The 25000-nt window shown below is 39.8% G+C and overlaps 2 protein-coding genes and 1 long non-coding RNA gene across 5 annotated transcripts in view; 1 reads left to right on the plus strand and 2 right to left on the minus strand.

Moving 5' to 3' along the window:
- The window catches only part of LOC127933189 (uncharacterized), a 53672-nt gene that overhangs the window by 6915 nt on the left and 21757 nt on the right, over positions 1-25000 (minus strand). The window lies entirely within an intron of this gene.
- On the plus strand, positions 15318-23453 carry LOC127933159 (thrombospondin-1). Its single transcript, XM_052529923.1, has 23 exons — positions 15318-15457; positions 15543-15613; positions 15700-16262; positions 16548-16623; positions 16774-16866; positions 16953-17062; positions 17160-17255; positions 17806-17902; positions 17995-18168; positions 18247-18423; positions 18505-18678; positions 18771-18898; positions 18981-19133; positions 19230-19448; positions 19525-19632; positions 20074-20233; positions 20326-20444; positions 20538-20772; positions 20879-21106; positions 21190-21461; positions 21545-21642; positions 21928-22067; positions 22161-23453. Exons 2-23 carry the CDS (start codon positions 15550-15552, stop codon positions 22169-22171), a joined length of 3495 nt encoding a protein of 1164 aa, XP_052385883.1. The 5' UTR covers positions 15318-15457; positions 15543-15549; the 3' UTR covers positions 22172-23453.
- Positions 23979-25000, minus strand: part of fsip1 (fibrous sheath interacting protein 1) — a 13749-nt gene continuing 12727 nt past the window's right edge. The window contains exon 12 of one of the 3 annotated variants that reach the window (XM_052529952.1): positions 23979-24463. In XM_052529952.1, coding sequence (XP_052385912.1) covers positions 24269-24463 — 195 coding nt within the window. In that variant the 3' untranslated portion in view covers positions 23979-24268. The remainder of the gene's footprint in view (positions 24464-25000) is intronic. The other 2 variants (XM_052529953.1, XM_052529954.1) reach the window with 2 other exon arrangements.

Consider the following 25000-nt stretch of genomic DNA (forward strand, 5'->3'; position numbering starts at 1 on the left):
CACGTGTTTCCTCGCTCAGAGTCAGTCGCTGATCTACAGCACATTCGGATCGTTTCTGAAAGCAGACCGCAGTCAGTCTGTTATGTAACTGCGTCTGCTTTCATTCAGACGCTTCCTTTCTCAGTTCAGACGGTGATCTGACACGCTTCCTCACAGCTCAACAACTCAACTGAGATATTCACAATCTATACATTTGAATTTTCAGATGAACTCCCAGCTGATGGGAAACATTTCCACAGCTTATAACTGTTCGGACAAAACATTCTTAATGGAACATTATTATAACTGTATTATTATTTGAAAAAAACATTCTTGAGAAAGCGTTTGCAGAACAGCACTCAACATTACTAAGAGATGTTTAACCTTTAACTAAGTTGAAATTATAAAACTGGAGATTTGAATGCTGTCAGAAATAAACATTCAAATAAGATTATAATTTGGGTGAAAATAAAGTTACTTTAACCCTGTAAGAACCCCCCCCCCCCCTTTTTTTACCACAGAAAATTTTAGACCCCTCTTATATTTTTATATTTGATTATACTTTAATATTTATCCAATTTTTTTCAATTAGATTTCTATATTTCACTTACATTTTTTACATTTTATTATACTTCTATATTTTACCTTATTTTAAAATAAATTTTATATTTTTTCACTTATATTTTTATATTTAATTTTATATTTTACTTTTATTTTTATATTGACCCCTGTATTCCCTTATATTTTTTCCAATATATTAAATTATTAAATTTTATTTTTTTACTAAAGAGAAAATTCTAATTCGATTGGACTGATATGATACAGGTGGTTACACTCTTAAAAATAAAGGTGCTTCAAAATGTTCTTCAAGCGATGCCGTAGTAAAACCATTTTTGGTTCCATGAAGAACCATTCAGTCAAAGATTCTTTAAAGAACCATCTTTTTCTACTTTCTTTCAGCACAAAGAACCTTTTGTGGAACAGAAAGGTTCTTCAGATGTTAAAGGTTCTTTATGGAATCATTTAGACAAAAAGGTTCTTCTATGGCATCGTGAAGCACTTTTATTTTTAAGAGTGTAACTGAAAGTGTATAAATAGCGAGACTGACATTACACATAAGTCGAGCAGCTGAATGAGTTTATAGAATAGACTGGCATAGCAGAAAAACACTGTCTTCATTAAGATCTCTGTGCTGATTTATTAGTGCATTAACCTGAAAACAGCAAGTTGTGAGTCAAACAGCTGCAAAGGCCCAAAGAGAGGATTCTTCCGCTGCCCATGAAAGGAAGCAGGAACCGGAGGAACGATGGGAGAACACGGCGCAGCTGCTGATGCACTGACTCACTCTGACTGCAGTCGCTGGAGGAACACGCGTGAAATGCGGAGGACGTTTACGGGAGATGGGCGTGTGTTGTTGTGCTGTTGTTGTGTGGTTTCCATGGCGACAGATGTGCTGTTGCACAAGCGTTTGCTTATCAGACTGACAGCTTGTGTGGGCCTTTCCTGAAACACCACATGGGAATGTTTGAGGGAGCGTGATTATTTTAGGATGTTTTCACTGGCTTGACCAGCATCAGTTCTCCAGATGGCTCTCTGCATCAATCATCTCGTAACTAAAAGCAATCACTTAAAATCACGTCAGATTAAGTTTACCGTGTCGCACTGCAGGATAGTGATAATGCAGAGTAAACGCTGTTCTCAGTTCAGTTTACATCCATAATGTGATGGATTTCTGATGACATTCTGAATTTCTTTTGTGCCTTTGATGGGTTTGCTGGAATCACAAGCAGTTCTGTTTTGGCAAGGTTGATTTGAAGGTGATGGTCCATCATCCAGCAAGAAATGTCTGTTAGACAAGCTGAGATGCGAATAGCTACCGTCGGATCATCAGGATGGAATGAGAGTAGAGTTGAGTGTCATCAGCATAGCAGTGGTATGAAAAGCCATGTTTCTGAATGAGAAAGCCTAGTGTTGCCATGTAGACAGAGAAGAGAAGCGGTCCAAGAACTGAGCCCTGAGGCACCCCAGTAGTTAGATGTTGAGACTTAGACTTGGTTGTTGCTTTTTTATGTGGTGTTTTATTTTGTGATTTATAGTGGTTTCTATGTGCTTTTTGGTGGGTTATGGGTGGTTTTTGGTGGAGGATAGTTTCTTTGGTGCTTTTTTGTGATTTAAAGTGGGTTTGGGTGGATTGTAAGTGTTTTTGGAGCTGTTTTTGTTTTTATGAGTGGATTTTAGTACTTTTTTTTATGGTTTTTGGTGCATTTTAGATAAATCGGTTGTGCGGATCACTCCACTGTGGCAAACCCTGATAAAAATGGAGCAAGCTGAAGGAAAAGTAGAGAGAGAGAGAGATGGGTGGATTTTTGCGTGTTTTTTTATTGTTTTGTTTTTTAGGGGATTTTGTGGGTTTTTTGGTGGTTTATGAGTGGACTTTAGTTTTAGCAGATTTTTTTAGTATTTGGTGTTGTTTGTTTCTTCTTTTGTGAATATTTACCTTTACTTTTATCCAATTCAACTTACAAATGAGTAACAACACAAACCACTTGGGCAACAATTTAGAGTAAGGCCCCATAAGCAATCTTAGTTAATGTGTTGACTAACAATGAGAAATACATCTGTTGCAGTATTTATTATATTTATTATATATCTGTATTTATGCAGTAACATTAATTAACAGATCAAACTATTGCTTTTTAATAATGTATTGACAAATGTCAAAATTAGTAACATTATTAATAATAAAAACAAAAACATTAACAATAATATTAAAATAAATATATAGAGTAAATCTAAGTAAATAATTTAAATAAAATACATTTATATTGGAATATAAATGAATATAAAATTGGTTCTGTTCTGGACAGAGTTTTCTGAAAACTACTTCCTGCAGATGATCCCGATGGATCTGAGCTCCTTATATGGACCGCAGCATCCGCACGGCTCGGACTCAGATGATGAAGAGAATCCGGCGACAGACTGGAAAAACAATCCATTGCATAAGCAGGGAAATCTGAACCCTGAACTGGTGTTTTTCAGCAGCTAAGAATGGCAGGAATCCTCTTAGTCGAGTTAAAGCTGTTCCAGCTGAAGGAACGAGCCAAGCTTTGACCAGCAATCCCACATTGGGTTCCTGATGAGAGACGAGAGGCATGTGTGGTGCTGATGTGTGGCTAAAGCATCAGCTCTAACCGCACTACAACCACTGCTGCTGATGCTGATGATCACACATAACCACATCACATGGCTTTAATTACCTGAGGAATAGCACACATGCAGGCAATTATTCAGAGATAGCATTAATAAGACAGCTGCTCGTCATTGTGTAATTGGCTGATTTATTAGTGTAACACATCTTGACCAATTTACCCCAATAGCGTTTGATGGAATATATCAGAAACACTTCTGACATATGAAGAAGATCCAACCATATAGCACAATATTAATGCAGTGAAATATGCACACTTTAGATGTGTATTTCATTTGAAGCGATGGATCTGTGCACATCATGATGATGATTTTACTGCAGAACTGATGCAGAGTGACAGAAACTCACTTGATTTGTAACTTTGCAATTGTATATTGTCAATTTAAGTATTCATTTTGTACAATTAATTATATAAAAATGCAGTTAAACATTCATATATTTAATTCTGACTCTTGTAAATTACATAATTAGACATTCCTTCCCGTTATTATCGTCTAAATGTGAAGTATGTGTTAGTGAATAGTGTGTGTGTGTGTGTGTAAGAGGAGTGATGTGTCAGCATTTATCCCATCAGATAAACGTCTCCTCATGTTAATGTTGGGATTTGTGTGGAAAAAGCTGCTGAAGTGTTTCACAATCGCTGTAGTCTGTGAACATTTCTTCCATTGTGAGAGCGAATCATTCTGTAATTCAGCTGGAATCCACCTGGAGACTTACAAACACTTGGCAGGAGTTTGTTTGTGTGTGTGTGCGTGCGTGTGTGTGTGTGCACGCTCATGCTGGTATTTATATTTACAACACTAATTACTTTACCTCTCACAGACTAAACTACTATAAAGTTATACTGTTTCAATTTAAAGAAAACTGCAAATGTATTTATTTATTTATTTTGAACCACTCATTTTATTTATTTATTTTTGTATGTATGTATTACTTTATTTATTTATCCATCCATCTTGATGATTTTTAAGTAATGTAAAGTGACCTGAAGTCTTTTATCCCTTGATTATTTGCATTAATTGACGCCTTTTTCACACAAATCTAATTGTCCTGAAAGAGTGTGTTAGTGAACGCAGCTGTGTCATGTTTGCGTGTTTTTTGTGGTCAGTGAGATCTTCAGAGAGACTCGTGGAGCTCATAGTGAAAGTGACGTGTCGCTGGTGTGTGTTTAGTCAAGCGTACAGTGAGCCTGTGTCTGTGGTCAGTGAATTTACTCTGTTTAGATTCTGTTCTCCTGACTGTGCGTCTCTGACCGCAGGTGACCTGACCGAACTCCAGAACAGATGAATGTGAGCTGACTCAGACCTCAGTCTCTGCTGCTGGATGTATGGATATAATCCAGATCAATCCTCATATTCCTTACAGAAATAAAAACAGACCCAAATGAGTCACTAACTATGGAAGCTTGCTTCTGCAATGGGATTGTAAAAATTCTAATAAAGTAATTGTGGCTTTTTTTATTTCACAAAGATCTTCACAATTCAGAATTATGAGATATAAAGTCAGAATTGTGTTATAAAATCAGAATTGTGAGATATAAGGTCTGATTGCGAGATGTAAAGTCAGAATTGTGAGATATAAAATCTGAATTGTGAGATATAAAATCTGTAAAATCAGAATTGCGAGATATAAAATCAGAGTAAAATCAGAGTTGCGAGATATAAAGTCAGAATTGCGAGATATAAAATCAGAATTGTGAGATATAAAGTCAGAATTGTGAGATATAAAGTTAGAAATGCGAGATATAAAATCAGAATTAAAATCAGATTAAAATCAGAATTGTGAGATATAAAATCAGAATTGCAAGATATAAAATCAGAATTGTGAGATATAAAATCAGAATTGCAAGATATAAAATCAGAATTGTGAGATATAAAATCAGAATTGCAAGATATAAAATCAGAATTGTGAGATATAAAATCAGAATTGCAAGATATAAAATCAGAATTGTGAGATATAAAGTCAGAATTGCGGGATGTAAAGTCAGAATTGCGGGATGTAAAGTCAGAATTGCAAGATGTAAAATCAGAATTGTGAGATATAAAGTCAGAATTGCGGGATGTAAAGTCAGAATTGCGGGATGTAAAGTCAGAATTGCGGGATGTAAAGTCAGAATTGCAAGATGTAAAATCAGAATTGTGAGATATAAAATCAGAGTAAAATCAGAATTGCAAGATATAAAATCAGAGTTGCGAGATATAAAGTCAGAATTGCGGGATGTAAAGTCAGAATTGCGGGATGTAAAGTCAGAATTGCGGGATGTAAAATCAGAATTGCGAGATATAAAATCAGAGTAAAATCAGAATTGCAAGATATAAAATCAGAGTTGCGAGATATAAAGTCAGAATTGCGAGATGTGAAATCAGAATTTCGAGATATAAATTTAGAATTGCGAGATGTGAAATCAGAATTGCGAGATGTGAAATCAGAATTGTGAGATATAAAGTCAGAATTGCGGGATGTAAAGTCAGAATTGCGGGATGTAAAATCAGAATTGCGAGATATAAAATCAGAGTAAAATCAGAATTGCAAGATATAAAAGCAGAGTTGCGAGATATAAATTTAGAATTGCGAGATGTGAAATCAGAATTGCGAGATGTGAAATCAGAATTGTGAGATATAAAGTCAGAATTGCGAGATGTGAAATCAGAATTGCGAGATATAAAGTCAGAATTGCGAGATATAAAGTCAGAAATGCGAGATATAAAGTCAGAAATGTGAGATATAAAGTAAGATATAAAATCAGAATTGCAAGATATATTGAAAATTATTAGAAAAAATAACTGAATTATGAAGAATTAGTCTGAATTGTAAGATATAAAGCCAGAACTGAAAGTTTAGAACAATATAATGAACATGAATAATTTTAGATGATTTGTTACTGTTTCGTGAGAAAGCTTATGGTTGTAGGTCTCAAGATGAGACACATGTGAGATTCTTTTTTCTCAGGAGACTTTAACACAAGTCAGTTCTTCTCCTTTTCATCTCACTTCATCCTCTGCTGCGGGAATGTTTTGTGTGTGCTGTGAGATGAAGCACAGATATGAGCTCTGGAATAATGCAGTGGCGCTCGAAGGGAAGAAATATTTCTCCAGGTGTATTAAGTGACATTTTCCTCAGAAATGCATTAAGATGGTTTATGGCTGAAACGTGATCCCTCTGTTGACCCGGACAGAATGCATAATATTATCTTAAGCTGCTGTTTTGACAGCTTTGAGACATCAGGATTATCACGAGTCCTTTAAGTGGAGTTTTAACTGGAAATAGATTCTAGGGTGAAGTTTTCCTAATGAAGGATTACGACATCAGAGCAGAACGAGTGTTTGTGTGTGTTGCTAAAACAAGAGAAGCAGCCGTCTCATCTCACAGACGATAAACACCATGACAATATGAGCAAAAGCACTAACCACCTCTATTACAGTCATTAACTAAACGAGTCCTTCTAGTCTGAGCAGACGGAGGAACTCTGCTGCTGTCTAACGATAGTTACACGCTTCAAAAGTGAAGACACTCCTGGAAAAAAGATTCAAGGTCAGAAGAGTTCATTCATATGCAGCTAGTGCAAATATACCACCAGTCAAACATCTGTTGTAACCAAATAAAATAAAAGTTGTAACCTGTATTTATGAGAATGCATTATATTTGAGTTTAGAGCTCCATCTGAGATTCAGCAATGCATCAGTGTGCTTCTCTTAAATCAGACACTCACAGCTGACAGGAGATCTGTCTCATGACAGTGAAACACTCTTTTCTGCAGAGATGAAGTCTGAAACATTAGCACAGTTAAGCAAACACTTGCTGAGATGAACAGAGCTACACGAGCTCCACACACTCTCTTAATCTGGGAAGTGTTTGGAAAATCATGAGCCACACAAATTCAGTCAACAAACACAAGAGCAGATTTCCACATCCTACATTCTCCTCCGGTCATATCGAAGCACTTCAGATGATTTTTCTGAGAGAATGAACTGAAAACATCTGTTTTCCATCAGGTCCTCCTGACATGATCCTTCCACTGGCTTCAGTTCTCGTTCAGTCTTCCGATAAACCCTTGGTATCAGTTGATCGTCCGCCAGCGATTGTTGGACGTCAGATATTCCTACTGGCAATCAGAGCGTTGCTCGTTAACATTAAATCACTGAGCTATTAATAATCAGAGCGCTGGAAACTGTGACTGGATTTACTGAACGAACAGACGCTCTGTCATCTTTACCAAACACACTAAACTGACCACTGCATGACCAGAGCAATCAAACAAATAATGCTTCATCTGCAGCGCTTCAGGAAAAGATTTCTATTACCACAATATCTAGCTATATCAGTCAGAATTCTTTGAACAGCAAGATTTGTAATGTGTTTTAAAGAAATGCATCAAGCCTGCATTTATTTGATCAGAGATACAGCAAAAGCAGAAATATTGTGAAATATTATTCTGATGTAAATCAGCTGTTTTCTGTGTGAATCTGTGTTAAAGTGTAATGTATTTCTGTGATGCTCCGCTGTATTTTCAGCATCATTCCTCCAGTCTTCAGTGTCACATGATCTTCAGAAATCAGAATAATATGAGGATTTACTGCTCAAGAAACATTAAATATCGTTCTAATGAGAAGAAAACTGGATATTTCAATGTTCTTGGAATATTCAGAAACCAGAATTCAAATAATATTATATTATGAGTGAAAACAAAGTTAGTAGAACGTTGTGAGAAACATTAAAACAACGTTTCACAGCCTAAATGTGTTTCCTGGGGAACTGAATGATCAAGTGATGAATTGCTGTTTATTTCTGCGAAGCTGCGTTGAATCGATCTGTCTTGTAGAAAGCACTATAGAAATAAATATGACTTGATATGAATATGAATTCTGTAGCACAGGCTCCAAACGCTCCAGGGTTGTTCGTCTGGAATGAGTCCAGTTTTCCGTGTCGAAGGAATGGAGAGGAACATCTGCTCTGAAGATCTGAGCTTCTCCTGTGTTTGTCCACACGCTCCGACACGAGTCTTCAGGTCAGTCCACCGGAGAGAGATTTCAGATGTGATTTCATCCAGAAGTCAGTCTCCAGACAGAAATCTGATCGTCTCTGCTGTAATCCCAGGTTAAAGAGAGGAGCTGAGCACGGCGAAGATCTGTTCATCCGCTGAATTTGATTTGCAGTGAAATAGAACGGCATGCAGCAGGTGATGAATTCAATTATACTGGATGATAATCAAATTGCACGGGTTTTGTGTTTCTTTTTTAAACTGATTGGTCATTCATTTATCTTTTTATTATTATCGTTATTATTATTTGCTTTTAGAACAAGTCAAATGAAGAAATACAGGGAAACACAGCACAAAATATATCAAAACTGTGCTGTAAATATAATTTGTCAATCAACAAACAAGGCTGAAACAAAAACACAAGCATTAACATTACCTTTACATGTGATTATGTGAAGTGTTCTGTAAGACTGTATTTGGTAAATGAGCTCAGATCAATAACCCGATCGATCAGTTTCAAAAAAGAAACACACATCCTGTGCTCACTAAAAGATTGAATCTATTCTGAGTCTGTTTGGACACAAAGTATCGTTATTTTATAAAACTTTTTTTTTTTTTTACTAAAACAATCAACTGAATTTAATTTAATTCCTTTGAATTTATAACTCATGATTGCTCAAACACAGTCCAAATGAAAAAAAAAAATATAATCCTCTGAAAAGTAGATTAATTCATTTTACTTGCATTAATTTTAATTTACAGATGAAAAAGTTTTTCATGCTGCAATGGTTTGTCAATAGATTTACATATTCATAATCAAAATTCAGTCCAGAAGTGTGTGAAATATAAACTTTACAATAATATAACTTTGCAAATAGATCATTTTAAAAAAACTATTTTTGACACCCAATGATGCCTGGGTCAAAAATCACCTGCACACAAAAGATTTACAAATGGTTATATCTTTAAAAAAAATGATTGAAAAAGAAAAAATCTGAAATAAGTAAATAAACAAACAAATAAATAAAGTGTACTCTTTCTGCTAAATCCCAGAATGCATTATGCAGGTTGATGAAGCAGATGTAATAATGGCTTGTCTCTCAAACATCACACATGTCAGAGTTTTTGACCAATCGATTATATTTGTGTTTAACTTCTGTAAGAACAGATGCTCGGCCGGTCCATCCAGTGTTCAAAGACATTCCTGACGCTCTTCTGCTGGAGTGTGATGTACGACTTCCCTCGGGTCGGAGTTACCGGCACACACACACGGATCTGGAGCTGAAGGAGCAGATGTGGACTGACTCCTTCAGAAAGAGTTAAAAATGGAGCATTCCTCAAGTTTCAGCTTGTTCCAGTAAACTCTAGCGCTGGACGAGCTTCATGTGTTTCCACTGACACCATTCCTTTATTTTAACAATGCGTCATCAGATTTATTCCACTCTTCATGACACGGAAAATGCCACAACACATGTGGAACACAAAATACATCAATGTTTGATTAGAGAGACTCAAACACCAAGGTTCATTATCAATAATTAGTTATTAAAAATGCATCTGGGAAACAAAATATGCAGATGTTTGATTAGAAGATTTTCCTGACCATAGGTAATTATTATTAATTAATTATTAAATTCAAACAAGTTCAATTCAAGTTTATTTTGTATAGCGCTTTTCAGGACGCAAATTATTGCGAAGCAGCTTTACAGAGAAAAAGGCACAAAATTATTCATCTTATAACTGTTGAACATCTTATCTTAACACTCCTAGCCTCGCACAGTTTTATTCTGACCCCAGTTTTAATGCTTGTAACATCCACCAATACGGCCGACTGTTACAAAGTAGAGACACTTAAATACAAAAAAGTAATGAATTATCCAACAAAAATACATAAATGTTTGATTTGGAATACTCTACACAACAACAAAAGAGCAGCCAGCCGATGAAAACCACTTGAACTTGATGTGAGTGATGAGTTGCAGGCTCCTCCAGATGCTCTCCTTCTCCTTTAGGAGGCAAACATGGTTGACACATCATTATATGTTCAGTTTCAAGAGTCCTGCAGCTCCAGCGGCCATTCAGACAATCACAAAAGAGCAATCGATCATGAGGAGCTTGTGCATCTTAGGAAAACATGTTGAGGATCACATCCATTAATCTGAATCAGATGCAGTCCTGGAACGATCAGAGCTCTCAATTCCTGTAAGGATGTTCTTCTAGCAGACCTAAAAACCTAATAAATCAGATGACCCTGTCTGAAGTTAGGAGAAGGTCCAGATCAAGATCTAGACGGGTTTTTCAGCACATTTTAACGGGATGCTAACTGATTCAGATTCTATGAGTGAACATCTTCTCTGTGCATCGAGGCGTACGGCAGATCTTTGGATTGAGGTCAATTACAGGCTGTTGCTCTGACACACACGCTTCTGTTCACTGTGAAAACAAACGCTGGAACTTCACCAGCCTCTGCACATAAATCAGTTCAGCAGACGTGTGAGTGTGTGTGTGTGTGTGTGTGTGTGTTTCCTGTAGCTTTGGCATCATGCGTGGTTCTTTCACTCATCGATGAATGATCCTGCTTTACTTTTCTCAGCCGGGTTCGTCTGAGGTTCTGACCCATATTTGAGGAGTGTGTGCCGGTGCACATCTGTCTACAGAGCCTCACACTCTCCCGGAGCCAGTGCCAAACTTGCTAATTTATCTGCTGTTCCTGCTTTTTTAGATGATGATAGATGCTTGATTTCTTTCCAGTGAACAAGAAGCCTGAACATTCTGCATATGAGATTATACATTTGTTAATTTTAAATGCTTTAGACGGCAGTGAATGGTTTAACAAATGGTTTTCCGGGGAGGTTATGACAGAATCTTTTCGGCTCTCTCACTGCCCATAAATAGAGATGCAATGTGAGACGCATCGGGAACGAGCGGCTACTGCTGCAGCTTTCCTGGATTCATCATTCAGATGATGTTTTTAGGATCCTGCGGGACGGACACATTCCCTTGCTATGATCAGATCGAAGCATATGTCACATGAGAAACCCAAACAAACGTTCTCTTATGCTGTCTGTGTGTTGACAGACTCATCCGAATGGTGCTGCTGGACTGGATGTGGTGGAATCGGACATTCCAGCGATTCAGAACTAAATCTATTATCCCTGCTACTTCAGCATCATGTCCCAGACTCATGAGTCACTCTCTGTGTGCGATGAGAACACAAACGGATCCAACGTTATCCAACACTGAGTGCTGAGTTTCCGGCAGCTGTTTGTTGTGTGACCAATCAATCTTTTGCTTTATCTTTAATGTCTTAATTATGTGAAACTGACTGTTATTTAAATCTCTTAATAGAAAAATTACAGATATTTAAATCTCTTAATTATATAAAACTGACCAATATTTAAATCTTTTAATAGAAAAAAAAATGACCATTATTTAAATCCCTTTATAGAAAAAAATCACAGATATTTAAATCTCTTAATCTTATAAAACCAACTAATATTTAAATCTCTCAATCATTTAAAACTGACCGATATTTAAATCTCTTAATATACAAAAATGACTGTTATTTAAATCTCTTAATGGAAAAAAAGACCGATATTTAAATCTCTCAATAGAAAAAATTACAGATATTTAAATCTCTTAATAGAACAAAACCGACCGACATTTAAATTCCCTTATAGAAAAAATGATGATATTTAAATCTCTTAATAGAAAAAATGACCAATATTTAAATCTCTTAATAGAACAAAACTGAACGATATTTAACATTCCCAATAGAACAAAACTGATAGACATTTAAATCTCTCACAAGAACAAGACTGATCATCTCAACACTATGACTTTCTGTAGAGCAGTGCTACACAAACTTGACTTGACTTGATCTGTTCGTCCTCATTAATCTCCATCTCTCACCGCTGCTGTTCATCTGATGGCTTCGATCCTGATCGCTCAGCACTGTTTGAAAAGCTTCACCCAACATAAACCCTGCGTATCATGTCTGTCATCCACCAGCATTATGCAATCCGCACAGGTTTAATAGCTCTCTTTCCTGAAGAGTTACCTGAAGACTCCTTCATACACGGTGAGAGTCCGGAGCCTCGAGGACGCGGGGTCAGCTCTTCCCTGAAGTGACGGATGATCCACGGCATGTTCAGAGTTAGTTGCTGCAGGACTCAGAATTCCTGGCAAAGGACTTGAACTCATACTTTGATTTGAGTTTAAGACAGATGATCAAGATGAAGAGTGCCGTTAATATCATGAAATTAAAATGAACTTTATTTACCAACACACCTCGTGTCCTGCTCTTAGTGACATTTCAACAACAAAATGTTTAATGTGAGGAATGAGAGCAACCGTGTGTTTGGTTTGCAGTGTTTAGATCAATCAGACAGTGTTTGTCAGATCACATCATCTAAGCTGCCTTTATTTAGTTATGGAATATTTTCCAAAGAAATTGGCAGCTGTTCCAATTTATATTTAAGGAAATGGCATAATTCGTGAAGGACAAATCTCTTGATCCATCGATGTGAAGGAGGATCCAGATCTGATGTCTGAGTGACAAATTAAACACATGTTGAGTTTCTCTGGGATCTGAATTCAGAGGAACTCGGTGTTTGTTGGAGCTTGACAGAACCCATGCCACTGACTCATCGTTTATTAGAAAGTTCCAGTCCCGAGGCTACAGATCCCACCGTCATCCTCAGGTCCACACACATTCGATCCGGGAGAGGGAAGAAACCAGGTAAGAGTTTCAGTGACGCAGTCTATAAATCCTTCTTGACAGATATAGAGGCTCACATCACTTAGGAACGATGAAAACAAGTTAAAACTGTGCTAAAGGTGTTATATATCATAGATGGATTTAAATCCGAATTAAAGTCAATTTAACAATATTTGCAGAAATAAAGCAACCCCAAACTAAAGGTGACAGTGACAGAACCTAAACTCCATCAGAGACAGAAATGGAGAGAAAACCTTGGGAGAAAGCAGACTCGGTCTCCTCAGGCCAGACCAAACCAACATGATGTGGTTTAATTCCAGACTGCAACTCATTTCAGATTGAGAAGAGGACTGGAAGGGATGTTTTTAGAGTCTATAATCCATAATAACACTTCCTCCTTGTCTCTCACATTAGTTTAGATCTGTTTAAACGCTGCTTGATCTGTGCAGATTTCTCTCCTGATTCAGACCAGAACACTGTTTCACTGTAGGAAGTGTTATTATGGATTATAGACTCTATGTGTTTGAGTTAAAATCATCTTAATGCTGGATGTGTTTCAGGTTTTGTCTTCTCCAGATGTTCACTGATGGACTGGAGTGCTGTGGATTATTGGGATGTTTTTATCAGACTCTCATTCTGACGGCACCCATTCACTGCAGAGCATCCATTGATGAGACACTGAACCTGATGAAGACACAAACTCATCCTGATCTCTGATGAACTGAGTGGGAGTAAACTTTCAGCTATTTGTTTTTATTTTCCAACTATACCTTTCTGTGTCTGATGAATAATCTACTGACCAGACGATCATGTTTCCTTCAGTAAATGTCAGTGGAGTTGAACCTGATGAAACAGTTTCATCTGACACTCATCATGAGGATGTTTTTCATCTTTCACAAGCCAAACACGAAGCATTGTATGGTTTATTCTCAGCAGATGTCTGATAAACAGATGTTTTCTGGAGCTCCGTTTGTTCACTTTCCTCCAACTGACCTACTTCTGTCACAATTACAATTATAATTCATCTACATGAGGTCATTTCCTATGAGAAATAAAGCTGAGGTTGTTTCTCAGGATATATGAACAATTCTGAGCTCCAAGAATCAATCTTATAAACATGTGACTGTCATTAGATCATGAAACCTGACGGCGTGAGTCTGAGCTTTTCTCAACACAAACTTCACTTCATTATTTCTATTGAATGACATTTAAATGTGTTTTGTGGTCACGGTGTGTATCAATACAGTCCAGGAACTACATGCCCTGAAGATCTTCTGTTATATTATGATTCTGTTGATCAGGAGACGCAGTGCAGAGATGCTGGAGTGTGTATCTGCTGATCGTCTGTTTGTTTTAAACTCCAGTGTGTGAGATTGAACAGGCGTTCGATCAGTAACACACACATCTCTGAGCATTCACTGGAAACACTGACATCAGGCCGGTTCTGTCCAGCCTTCAGAAAGCTGTGTGTTTCTCTGTGAGCGTCAGCGGGTCTGTGCAATCACTGCTCGTTTTATAAGCCATGACTGCATCTCTATAATATTTGATATGTTTCCTGGGAGTTTACATAATTACACACACACACACACACACACACCGGCTGCATTAGAATCTGTCACACTGGAGAAAAATCATCTTAAAGAACAAACATATTTTAATTTCATGACTTCTCATGATGCACTTCGTCTCAGAATAATAAATACATTTGACTGATATGAGGAACACATCACGGTTTTAAACAGGAAATACCCTAATGTCCAAATGCAAACATTTTCAAACTAAATCCTAATGGAATGCTAATGGAATTTCTGTCATAACAAATGATTCAGAGATTGAATAGAATCCTGCTGCATGAGCTGGAAGACCGTATTTATTTAGTTAGAATGTTACAAAATGTAATGTTACAAAAGATTTCTATTCTTTTCTTTTGAACTTTCTCTTCATCAAAGAATCGTGAAAAGTAAAATGTATCAGTTTTCACAGAAATAAAATCATCATATTATTCTGATTTCTGAAGATCATGTGACACTGAAGACTGGAGGAATGATGCTGAAAATACAGAAATACATTACACTTTAACACAGATTCACACAGAAAACTTTAAAATCTTAAATTGTAATAATATTCAAATCTTGCTTACCCCAAACGTTTGGATTGTAGTGTATATATAAGATAACCAACTTTTTAACTCAACTTTTGAGTTAAAATGTAATTGAGAGAAATGGGTTAGTCCATATTTGACACAAACAACCCTTAGTTATGTATATATATATATGTGTGTGTGTGTGTGTGTGTGTGTGTGTGTGTGTGTGTGTGTGTGTGTGTGTGTGATTTTTTGGCGTGTGTGTGTTGGCCGATGGAAAGTTTGCTCTGGAATGTGCAGTTTTTTCTCCTGATGTTGAATGTGCGCGTCCTGCTGAACGCTGATTGGTCGAGAGAGCAGCTGAAGAATGTGTGAAACGACTTAAATAGCGCGAGACTCATGAGCGCAGAAGAACATCTCCAACACACACAGAGAGAGTCAAAGACACCAGAGAATTTCTGCAGAGCATCAAAGAGGATCTCTCTTCAGGTGAGTGTTTATTTTCAGCTCCGTGCTCTCGAGACGGGTTTCACGCGTTCAGACAGATGTGTGATGTGATGTGATGTGATTTCAGGTGAATCATGACTCCGAGAGGACTCGTGTTGTGCCTCTTGTTCTGGAGTTCCGTGAGCAGCAGACGCATAGGTGAGGAGAAACTTTATGCCTTGATTCTTCTTCATGTGTTATATTCGTGCGCGCTCACATTCGCATCCGTTGCGCGCTCTCCGCAGAAATGCCGGATGATGACACCGTGTTCGACCTGTTCGAGCTCACTCATGTCGACAAGAAGCATCACGGGGTGAGCTTAGTGAAGGGACCCGATCCAAACAGCCCCGCGTACAAGATCCTGAACCCGAACCTGATCCCCTCGGTGCCCGAGCTCTCCTTCAGGGACCTGGTGTACTCCATCCAGCGCGAGAGAGGCTTCATCTTCACCGCCAACCTGAAGCAAGCCAAGCGCACCAGGGGCAGCCTGGTCTCCGTGGAGAGGACCGACGGCACCGGATCCGTCTTTGAGATCATCTCCAACGGGAAAGCCAACACCGTGGATCTGGTGTACTGGACCGAGAGCGGACAGCACGTGGTGTCCATCGAGGACGTGAACGTGGCGAACGGACACTGGAAGAACATCACGGTGTTTGTGCAGGAGGATCGAGCTCAGGTTCACGTGGGCTGTGAGGAGATCAACACTCAAGAGCTCGATGCTCCGATCCAGCAGATCCTGAATCAGGAGAGCGCGGACATCTCGAGCCTGAGGATCGCCAAAGGAGCCGCCAAAACCGATCGCTTTCTGGTAAGAATCTGGGTGTTGTTTATCTATCAGAGCTTTATGATCGTAGTGCTGGTGTTATATTAGTTAACTCTGGTATTATCGTGCTATCTGCTGAATTATATTTCCATCTGAAGCGTATTTTCGTCCTCTAACGAGACGTTTGGAAACGCGTAAAGACGCGGTTGGTGCGCAAAGTGTTTTTGTTCTACATTCTCCGTCTGAATGTCCCATGTAATAGCAGCTGTTGGAACTGTGTTGGGGTTTTTTCTGCCAATCTCTGTTTTTGACCATTATCCCGTTTTCCAGGGAGTTCTCCAGAACGTGCGGTTTGTTTTTGGAACGACGCTGGACGCGATTTTACGCAATAAAGGATGCGAGAGCTGTGAGTGCTTAGTGGAGCTTATGTTGTATAAAAATGTACTTTTTATATTCTAAATACTAAATAAAATGTACTAAATGAATATAGTATGTATTTCTTTATATATATAAAAAACATCAATATTATAATAAAACTGATGTGTTGTCTATACAGCATCCTTCATCACTGACGTCATGGCCTTGAAAACCCCCTTGATTGGATCCAGCCCGGCCATCCGCACTGATTACACCGGACACAAGTCTAAAGGTCAGATGATCGTCATGTGCTTGTAATGTGTCTGGGGTCTCATCATGGTCTCATGAAGTTAACGTCAGAATCCTGTTCCTCTTCAGATCTGCAGGACATCTGCAGTGTCTCTTGCGACGATCTGTCCAGCATGTTTAAGGAGCTCAAGGGACTCGGCATGGTGGTGAAGCAATTGTCAAACGAGCTCCGCCAAGTGGTGAGGGTCAAACCCAGCTGTCTGTCTGATGTCCACCCTGTTTCTCGTCTCGTTAAGGTGTTTCTAATGAGTTCTCTGTTCTTCTTCTGTCTCTCAGAAAGCAGAAAGAGAAGGGGATTGTCTGCACAATGGCATCGTTCACAGAGACAAAGACGAGTGGACGGTGGACAGCTGCACACACTGCACATGTCAGGTATGAGTCTTCTTACTGTTCAAGTAAAGTAAAGTGTGCTTTTCACTTAATTTACCCAGGTTAGTACTTGTTTAGTGTGGGTCGTTAGTGGTTGTTAAGTTAGTCAAAATCCCTGGTGGAGATCCTGGTTTTGGAGATGGGGGAAAAAGGGCAATCTCTTCCTCTCTCAGTCCGTTGTGTTTCTGTCTCACACATGCATCTAAATGGCCGGGATTCAGGAATGTTTTAATTGGTGAGTGATACCCGCTGTCTCTGGTTCCGGTGAGACCAGAGCCTGGGTGTGTGTGTGTGTGTGTGTGTGCGTGTGTGTGTGCGGTTGTGGCCGCTGACTCAGTGTGTCTTCTCTACCCTCGTGCTGGCCACATTAACACACTTCGGACAGATGTATTCCCCTGCTGCCCGCTCAGAGTTTATATCACCACACAGTTTTCCTGCCAAAGCCAAGGGTCACTTTTTATTGCCAGCAGAGAGGCGTTTATTTCCCATCCATTATGTGCAGCTGTTGGGATCGTGCGATTAATTAAACTCTCTTCAAATATGTTATTCACAGAACTCTGCCACTGTGTGCCGTGAAATCTCCTGTCCTCTCATGCCCTGTGCCAACGCTACTGTCCCCGACGGCGAATGCTGCCCACGCTGCGGAACACGTAAGTCAAGTTTCAGAATGTATTATGTAGGTCATCGTTCATCTGATCTCTGACCACATTTAAAGATATTTTCTCTGATTGTTTTCTTGAAGCGAACGATGCGGCTGTAGACACCTGGTCACCCTGGTCTGAATGGACACCCTGTTCGGTGACCTGTGGCAGAGGCATTCAGCAGCGCGGACGCTCTTGTGACCGAATCAATAGCAACTGCGACGGCACATCTGTCCAGACGAGAGAGTGTTACATGCAAGAATGCGACAAACGCTGTGAGTTCAACAACATGCACTGCTGGCATCATATTTGGATCCCCATGCACTTCTTTAATGCTTATTTCTGTCATGCAGTCAAGCAGGATGGCGGCTGGAGCCACTGGTCCCCCTGGTCTTCTTGCTCAGTGACATGTGGCGAGGGTGTCATCACTCGAATCCGGTTGTGCAACTCCCCTACGCCTCAGATGGGCGGGAGAGACTGCGAGGGAGACGGTCGTCAGACAGAGCCATGCCAGAAGGACCCGTGCCCCGGTGAGTGTTTTCACCTGTTGGAGTGTTTGCAGAATATGACCTGAAAACCCAAATGACCCTGTATTTCTCTCTGTGTCTCAGTAAATGGAGGCTGGGGACTCTGGTCACCATGGGACTCTTGCTCCATCACGTGCGGTGGAGGACTGCAGCGCAGACACCGTTTGTGTAACAGCCCCGCTCCCAAATACGGTGGAAAAGAATGTATGGGTGACTCCAAAGGAACCCGTTTGTGCAACGCCCAGTCTTGTCCAGTTGGTAAGACATAAAATATTTCACTGTTAAGGATGAAGTTGAAAATCCTTGTCATTGGATGTCAAAACAACTGAGTTCTGTACTATCATGAACAGATGGATGCCTGTCTAACCCGTGCTTCGCCGGCACCAAATGCACCAGCTTCCCCGATGGCTCCTGGAAGTGCGGCGAGTGTCCGGTTGGATACACTGGGGATGGAGTCCACTGTCAAGATATCGACGAGGTGAGGTGACAGGCCAATGAGACATACACATCTAAACAAAGTCATTGGTGTTTATAAATATTCTTAATTTTGGTATCTCCAGTGCAAAGAAGTTCCTGATGCCTGTTTTGTGCTGAATGGAGTCCATCAGTGTGTGAACACAGAACCAGGCTACAACTGCCTGCCCTGCCCTCCACGCTACTCTGGACTGCAGCCCTTCGGCAGGGGAACAGAGCAGGCCATTGCCAACAAACAGGTAAGACTAGTCTAAAGAGTAGTGTTAATGATGGAAAGGGCCAGATCTTTCTCCTTCCATGAGGTGCTAACCAACATTAAATCAACCTATTCACAGGTCTGCACACCTAGAAACCCATGCGAGGACGGCACCCATGACTGCAATAAGAATGCCAACTGCATCTACCTGGGCATCTTCTCTGACATCATGCACCGCTGCGAATGTAAACCAGGCTACGCTGGGAATGGTTACATCTGTGGAGAGGACTCTGACCTTGACGGCTGGCCAAACAAGAACCTCCACTGTGTGGAGAACGCCACCTACCACTGCAAGAAGGTATGTGACCATTTCTTTACCATATCCCATTATACAGCGAGGTTAGAACATTTTCATCAATAAATGTCATTTTTAGGACAACTGTCCTGACCTTCCCAACTCTGGTCAAGAAGACTATGATAAAGATGGAATTGGAGATGCTTGTGACCATGATGATGACAATGATGGGATCCCTGATGAAGGGGTAAGTCGTACACATTGTTCTTCTGCAAGAGCATTTAGAGTTGACTGTCATAGCATGCAACTGACTAAAAAAGAAAGAGTAAACAACAGAGAGAGAAAAACTTTGCCAAGTAGCAAATAAATAAAGCATTTATGATGGCTTCCATCCAGCCATTCTGGATCTCTTGGTATAACATCCATAATTCAAATCGTACACTTGGAAAAAATGTGACTGGGCAAACAAACAGTCAAAGTCTTGCAGCCAAACGGTGCATTCCAGCACAGCTGTGTCCCAAACCATCACGTACATGGCATATCACTTCAGACATAAATTTTGTCTACAGCTTTTCTATGTTGTGTGCGTGTATTTAGAAATTTTGATCTGTGAGGTAAAGAGTCTCCAGATGTTTCTGTCTTTCTGGTTTCATCACTGACTTGGCTGGATGTTCTTGTTTTGAACCAGGACAATTGCCCGTTCGTCTTTAACCCAGGACAGTACGACCATGACCACGATCAAGTTGGCGACAGTTGTGATAATTGCCCATATGACAGTAATCCAGAACAGACCGACACCGACAACAACGGCGAGGGTGATGCGTGTGCCATTGACATCGATGGTGATGGTAAGTCTTTCGTCATGTAACTCCATCAACATAAACATCACAGAAACCATTATAAGGGTGTGTTGGTGTAACACTGGGATTTATTTGTCTAGGCATCCTGAATGAGAAGGACAACTGTCCATATGTGTACAACACTGACCAGAGAGACAATGATGGAGACGGAGTCGGTGACCACTGTGACAACTGCCCACTGGAGCACAACCCTGACCAGGTGAGATGCTTGACCTTGCTTTTTAAAGACATGAGTATGCAACTATGAACCGCAGATGATGATGGCTCTGTAATAATCCGTGTGATGTCACAGATCGACTCTGACTCTGACAACATTGGAGACAAGTGTGACAACAACCAGGACATCGATGAGGATGGACATCAGAACAACCTTGACAACTGTCCCTACATTCCCAACGCCAACCAGGTCGACCACGACAAGGACGGGAAAGGAGACGCCTGTGATCACGATGATGACAATGATGGCGTGCCTGATGAAAAAGACAACTGCCGACTCGCCTTCAACCCAGATCAACTGGATTCGGACGGTGAGTCCAGCACACCATCGCTGAATTTAGTCCATTTTATTTGAAATTGTATTTGTGTATGTGTTAACTTCCACATGCTGAATTTTGTCTCTTTTCACCTGCCCAGGAGACGGACGAGGTGACGTTTGCAAGGACGACTTTGATGTTGATAACGTGCCGGATATGTACGACGTTTGCCCGGAGAACTTCGGCATCAGTGAAACAGACTTCCGTAGGTTCCAAATGGTTCCTCTCGATCCCACCGGAACTTCCCAAATCGACCCCAACTGGGTCGTGCGTCACCAGGGCAAAGAACTTCTGCAGACGGTCAACTGTGATCCTGGCATCGCTGTTGGTAAGTGTTTGAGAGATACAGCTCATGATAAACACGTTCATCTACATCCAAATGCTAATCTTCTTGTTTTGGTTGTCCCTCAGGTTATGATGAGTTCAATGCTGTGGACTTTAGCGGCACGTTCTTCATCAACACAGACCGTGACGACGACTACGCCGGCTTTGTGTTTGGCTACCAATCTAGCTCACGTTTCTACGTGGTGATGTGGAAACAGATCACACAGACCTACTGGTCTCATACACCCACTAAAGCACAGGGGTACTCTGGACTGTCCGTTAAAGTAGTGAACTCGACCACAGGACCGGGCGAACACCTCAGGAACGCTTTGTGGCACACTGGAGACACCGAGGGACAGGTACATATCGTTCTATTGTGGGAACATTCAATTGAGTTTAGTGTTTGAAATGTCCTGCTCATCTTATTTTGGACCATTCGCAGGTGCGCACCCTGTGGCATGATCCCAAGAACATTGGCTGGAAGGATTACACCGCCTACAGATGGCAACTAATCCACAGACCCAAAACCGGACACATCAGGTGAGTGTAGATCTGGGGTGTCCAATCCTGTTCCTGGAGCTCTACTTTTCTCAGTTCAGCTCCAGTCCTCATCAAACACAACTGAACAAGCTAATTAAGAGCTTGAGGATCACTTGATAACGATGCACAGGTGTGATGGAGCAGGGCTGGAACTGAACTCTGCAGGTAGGTGGATCTCCAGGAACAGCGATGGGTGGCTTCAGCTTTGATCAATCGTTTTGTCCTAAACAACGGCAAAATCAGAAAAGCATCTTCACTCACTCCTGTTCTGTTGATTGATTTTAGAGTCATCATGTATGAAGGCAAGAAAGTCTTGGCTGATTCCGGAAGCATCTATGATAAGACGTATGCCGGAGGAAGACTTGGCCTCTTTGTCTTCTCTCAAGAGATGGTTTACTTCTCAGACCTCAAATACGAATGCAGAGGTAACACGTTTGGATGTTTTTTAAGAATATTCCTCTCTTTAGTTCTCTTATAGTTCTGGAAAGTTCACGAGTGCCTGTTTGACTCTTTTGCAGATTCATCATAACAGACCCATCAGCGTGTACCTTAAGGACATGTCCATTATCTGTCGGTTTAAATGTGTTCTGTTATAAAACTCTTCTTTGGGGGGATCGAGGATCCTTTCAATCTAAGCAAGGACCACAGAAGCAGGTCGATCATGAAGACCCATCAATACTTTCATCTCATCTATCTCCTCCGCTCTCAGCTTGTTTCTTATCTGGTAAAGGGAAGTTCTTCTGTAGAGTCACCTCAGATCTGCTGTGGACTATGATCGTGAAGCAGATTCAGGTGGGTTGAGATCCCACAAGGAACTGTTGAGGAGTGACGCACAGGACTTCTTCTGCATGGATTTAGACATCCAGATCTTCAGGACTCATTGATTCAGACTTGTTTGTCCATAAGTTATGTTACCCATTACTCCCCCCTAAATTCAGCAGTCCCAATGTCTGCTTCTGATCAGTTTCAGTCATCGATGTTGACAACCCAAGAGACTTTACTTCACTGTTTATAGTGGAGTGCTTCTCAGGGCTAGAAGGACCTTTGTGGTTTGCGACTCAAGGAGGAAGTTCATGTCTTAGATTTATACACAGATGTCCTGATAAACTTTATAATCAGTCACAGACTCAAAGAGTTTTGTGGCTCTAAACAAGTAGAGATGAAAGAGGAAGTTATGATACAAAGGGATGGATAATAGGCGCACTTGTTTAATTTATTTATTGTGTTGAGAGAAGGATGCATGAGAACTAATCCACATGAACCAAACAGAGAACAACTGGAGCGTTTCCTTCCGTCTGGGTGAATGAATGATGAACAGAATATGATGTAAACACAAGTATTACCTCACTGTATTCACGTAATTGAACTCGACAAAAGTTGCGAATTATATTTGTGCCATTTATAATTATGTTTTGTTTTAGAGCTACTGTATGTAGTAAAACATCAATTCTGTACATATTAGAAGAAAAGAAAACTTTTTTATAATATTCCCCGGTAGAACATGAATGGAAAGTTGTTAATATAATTAGTTTGTGCCTAATTAATGAATGTTTTTTCTTTTTTAAATAAGTTATTGGTAAAGTTGTTTTAATGATGTCTTATGTGTAGATATATGCTATTTAAATAATTTATAAGGATCTGTAACCTGACATTAGAAGTGTTTGTATAAACTGTTTGCACACTGATGAGGATTTTCTTATGTTTAAGGATGCTTCTGTGTCAGTATTACACAATAATGTGGATTAATTCCTATCAATCCTTTTGTAAAATCAATGAACAATAAATACTTTTGATTAAAAAAGACAATGAAATGCTTTTGTTTTTAGTAGCTTGTTTTAAACTGCTTAAAATACGTCTTTCTTTGATGGATGACACGCTGTGCTCAGTATGAAAACACACTCAACTGGCCTGATTTCTAAAAAAGATTACACTATAAATATCAAAGAAATCCAGTCAGTAAAGAAGAATTTGTCTCAAGTAGACAGTTTAATTGTGCAGTCGGTCTGTGGTTTGGTTTATGGTTAAAATGACTCAAGGCTAGTGCTACTATAAAAGCTCATTTAGTTAAAAAAAATCATATTTTCTCAAATCAAATCATTGATCTTTAATCAGCAAACGCTCCGCTCTCTTCAAGGTCAGGAGTGCTGGAGTCGCTGTAACACGTCCCTATAAACACTCGCTCAGGTGTGCACATGAAACCTCATGCTTTACACTCGGTAATCTACAGTTTGTGAAGAGGTTCGGAGGGTAGTGTGTGTACTTGTGTGGTGTTAATGAGCCATAACACAAGTGCACTAGTAAGGGTTCTTCACGAAGAACAAGGTCAGCATCAGATGGAATCAGACGGACTTGATCCACATATTTCTTTGAGTTAATCAAAAACTCATGATATGAATAAAAAGACATACTGGGTTCATTTTTTTGAAAGGAACATTTTATTTTGTCCTCTTACGTTCTGTTTCGGATGTTCTGGAGTCTGATTGTGATGCTGACGCTGGCAGACACATCAGAGACTGGAAGACAAACACACTACATGTCTTCCCTTATTGTGTAACTCTAAAAGCACAAAGACCTAGATTATGAACCAGAGCTAAAGAGAAAACAGAAGAACATTCTCCTTCATATTTCATGCCTGTTTCTCCGTGTCAGTGTCACTGTGCCGAGCGTCCCGTAGCAGATCTGAGTCGGAGAGACGTGGAGAAGCATCCAGAGCCGAGCTCGTTCCGAGAGATGATTCTGATGAGGAACCTGCAGGAGACCGGAGCATGTCCTCCTCACATTCCTGCAGCAGATTCCTCAACTGATCGTCAGACAGAACCGACTGCAAGAGAAGAGCAGAGACGACATCAGCACATGCTGCACTGGCCACAAACAAACACATCATATATATATATATATATAATATTTTTTAATTTCGTTCACACGTCACGTGTTACAGACAAAAAAAATTAAAATCACATGTGACAAATGTATTTTCTTGAATTGAAATATATGGAGTGCAAAATGTACATTTTTTTATTCTTTAAAAATTTTTTTTTTTTTTATAAATTCTCAAAAACATACAAAACAATATTGGTAGAAAACATATTTACATAAATTAGTTTTGAACTATATATATATATATTTTTTTTTTAAATAAATGAGTTTTGAGTTTTCCTCATAAAACACCACAGAACAGAAGTGATCTAAAGTTGAAATAATTCTCCCTCTGAACAGACTAAAGCAGACTTCAGCTCGTGTTTCAGAGCAACGGATTAAAGTCTACTGCCAGCTCCTCAAACTAGAAGTGAGCATGTCAGGTCTATTCTATAGGAGCAATCTAGTTTACACACACACTCTCTCTTTCTCTCTCTCACAC

Source organism: Carassius gibelio, chromosome A17, assembly GCF_023724105.1.
Source record: "Carassius gibelio isolate Cgi1373 ecotype wild population from Czech Republic chromosome A17, carGib1.2-hapl.c, whole genome shotgun sequence".
Lineage (NCBI taxonomy): Eukaryota > Metazoa > Chordata > Actinopteri > Cypriniformes > Cyprinidae > Carassius > Carassius gibelio.

Coding starts and splice junctions, on each gene's coding strand:
- LOC127933159 (XM_052529923.1), top strand. CDS start 15,550: ATGACTCCGAGAGGACTCGTGTTGTGCCTCTTGTTCTGGAGTTCCGTG. Junction 20,445..20,537: donor TGGAGCACAACCCTGACCAG/GTGAGATGCTTG, acceptor GTGATGTCACAG/ATCGACTCTGACTCTGACAA. Junction 21,107..21,189: donor TGATCCTGGCATCGCTGTTG/GTAAGTGTTTGA, acceptor GTTGTCCCTCAG/GTTATGATGAGTTCAATGCT.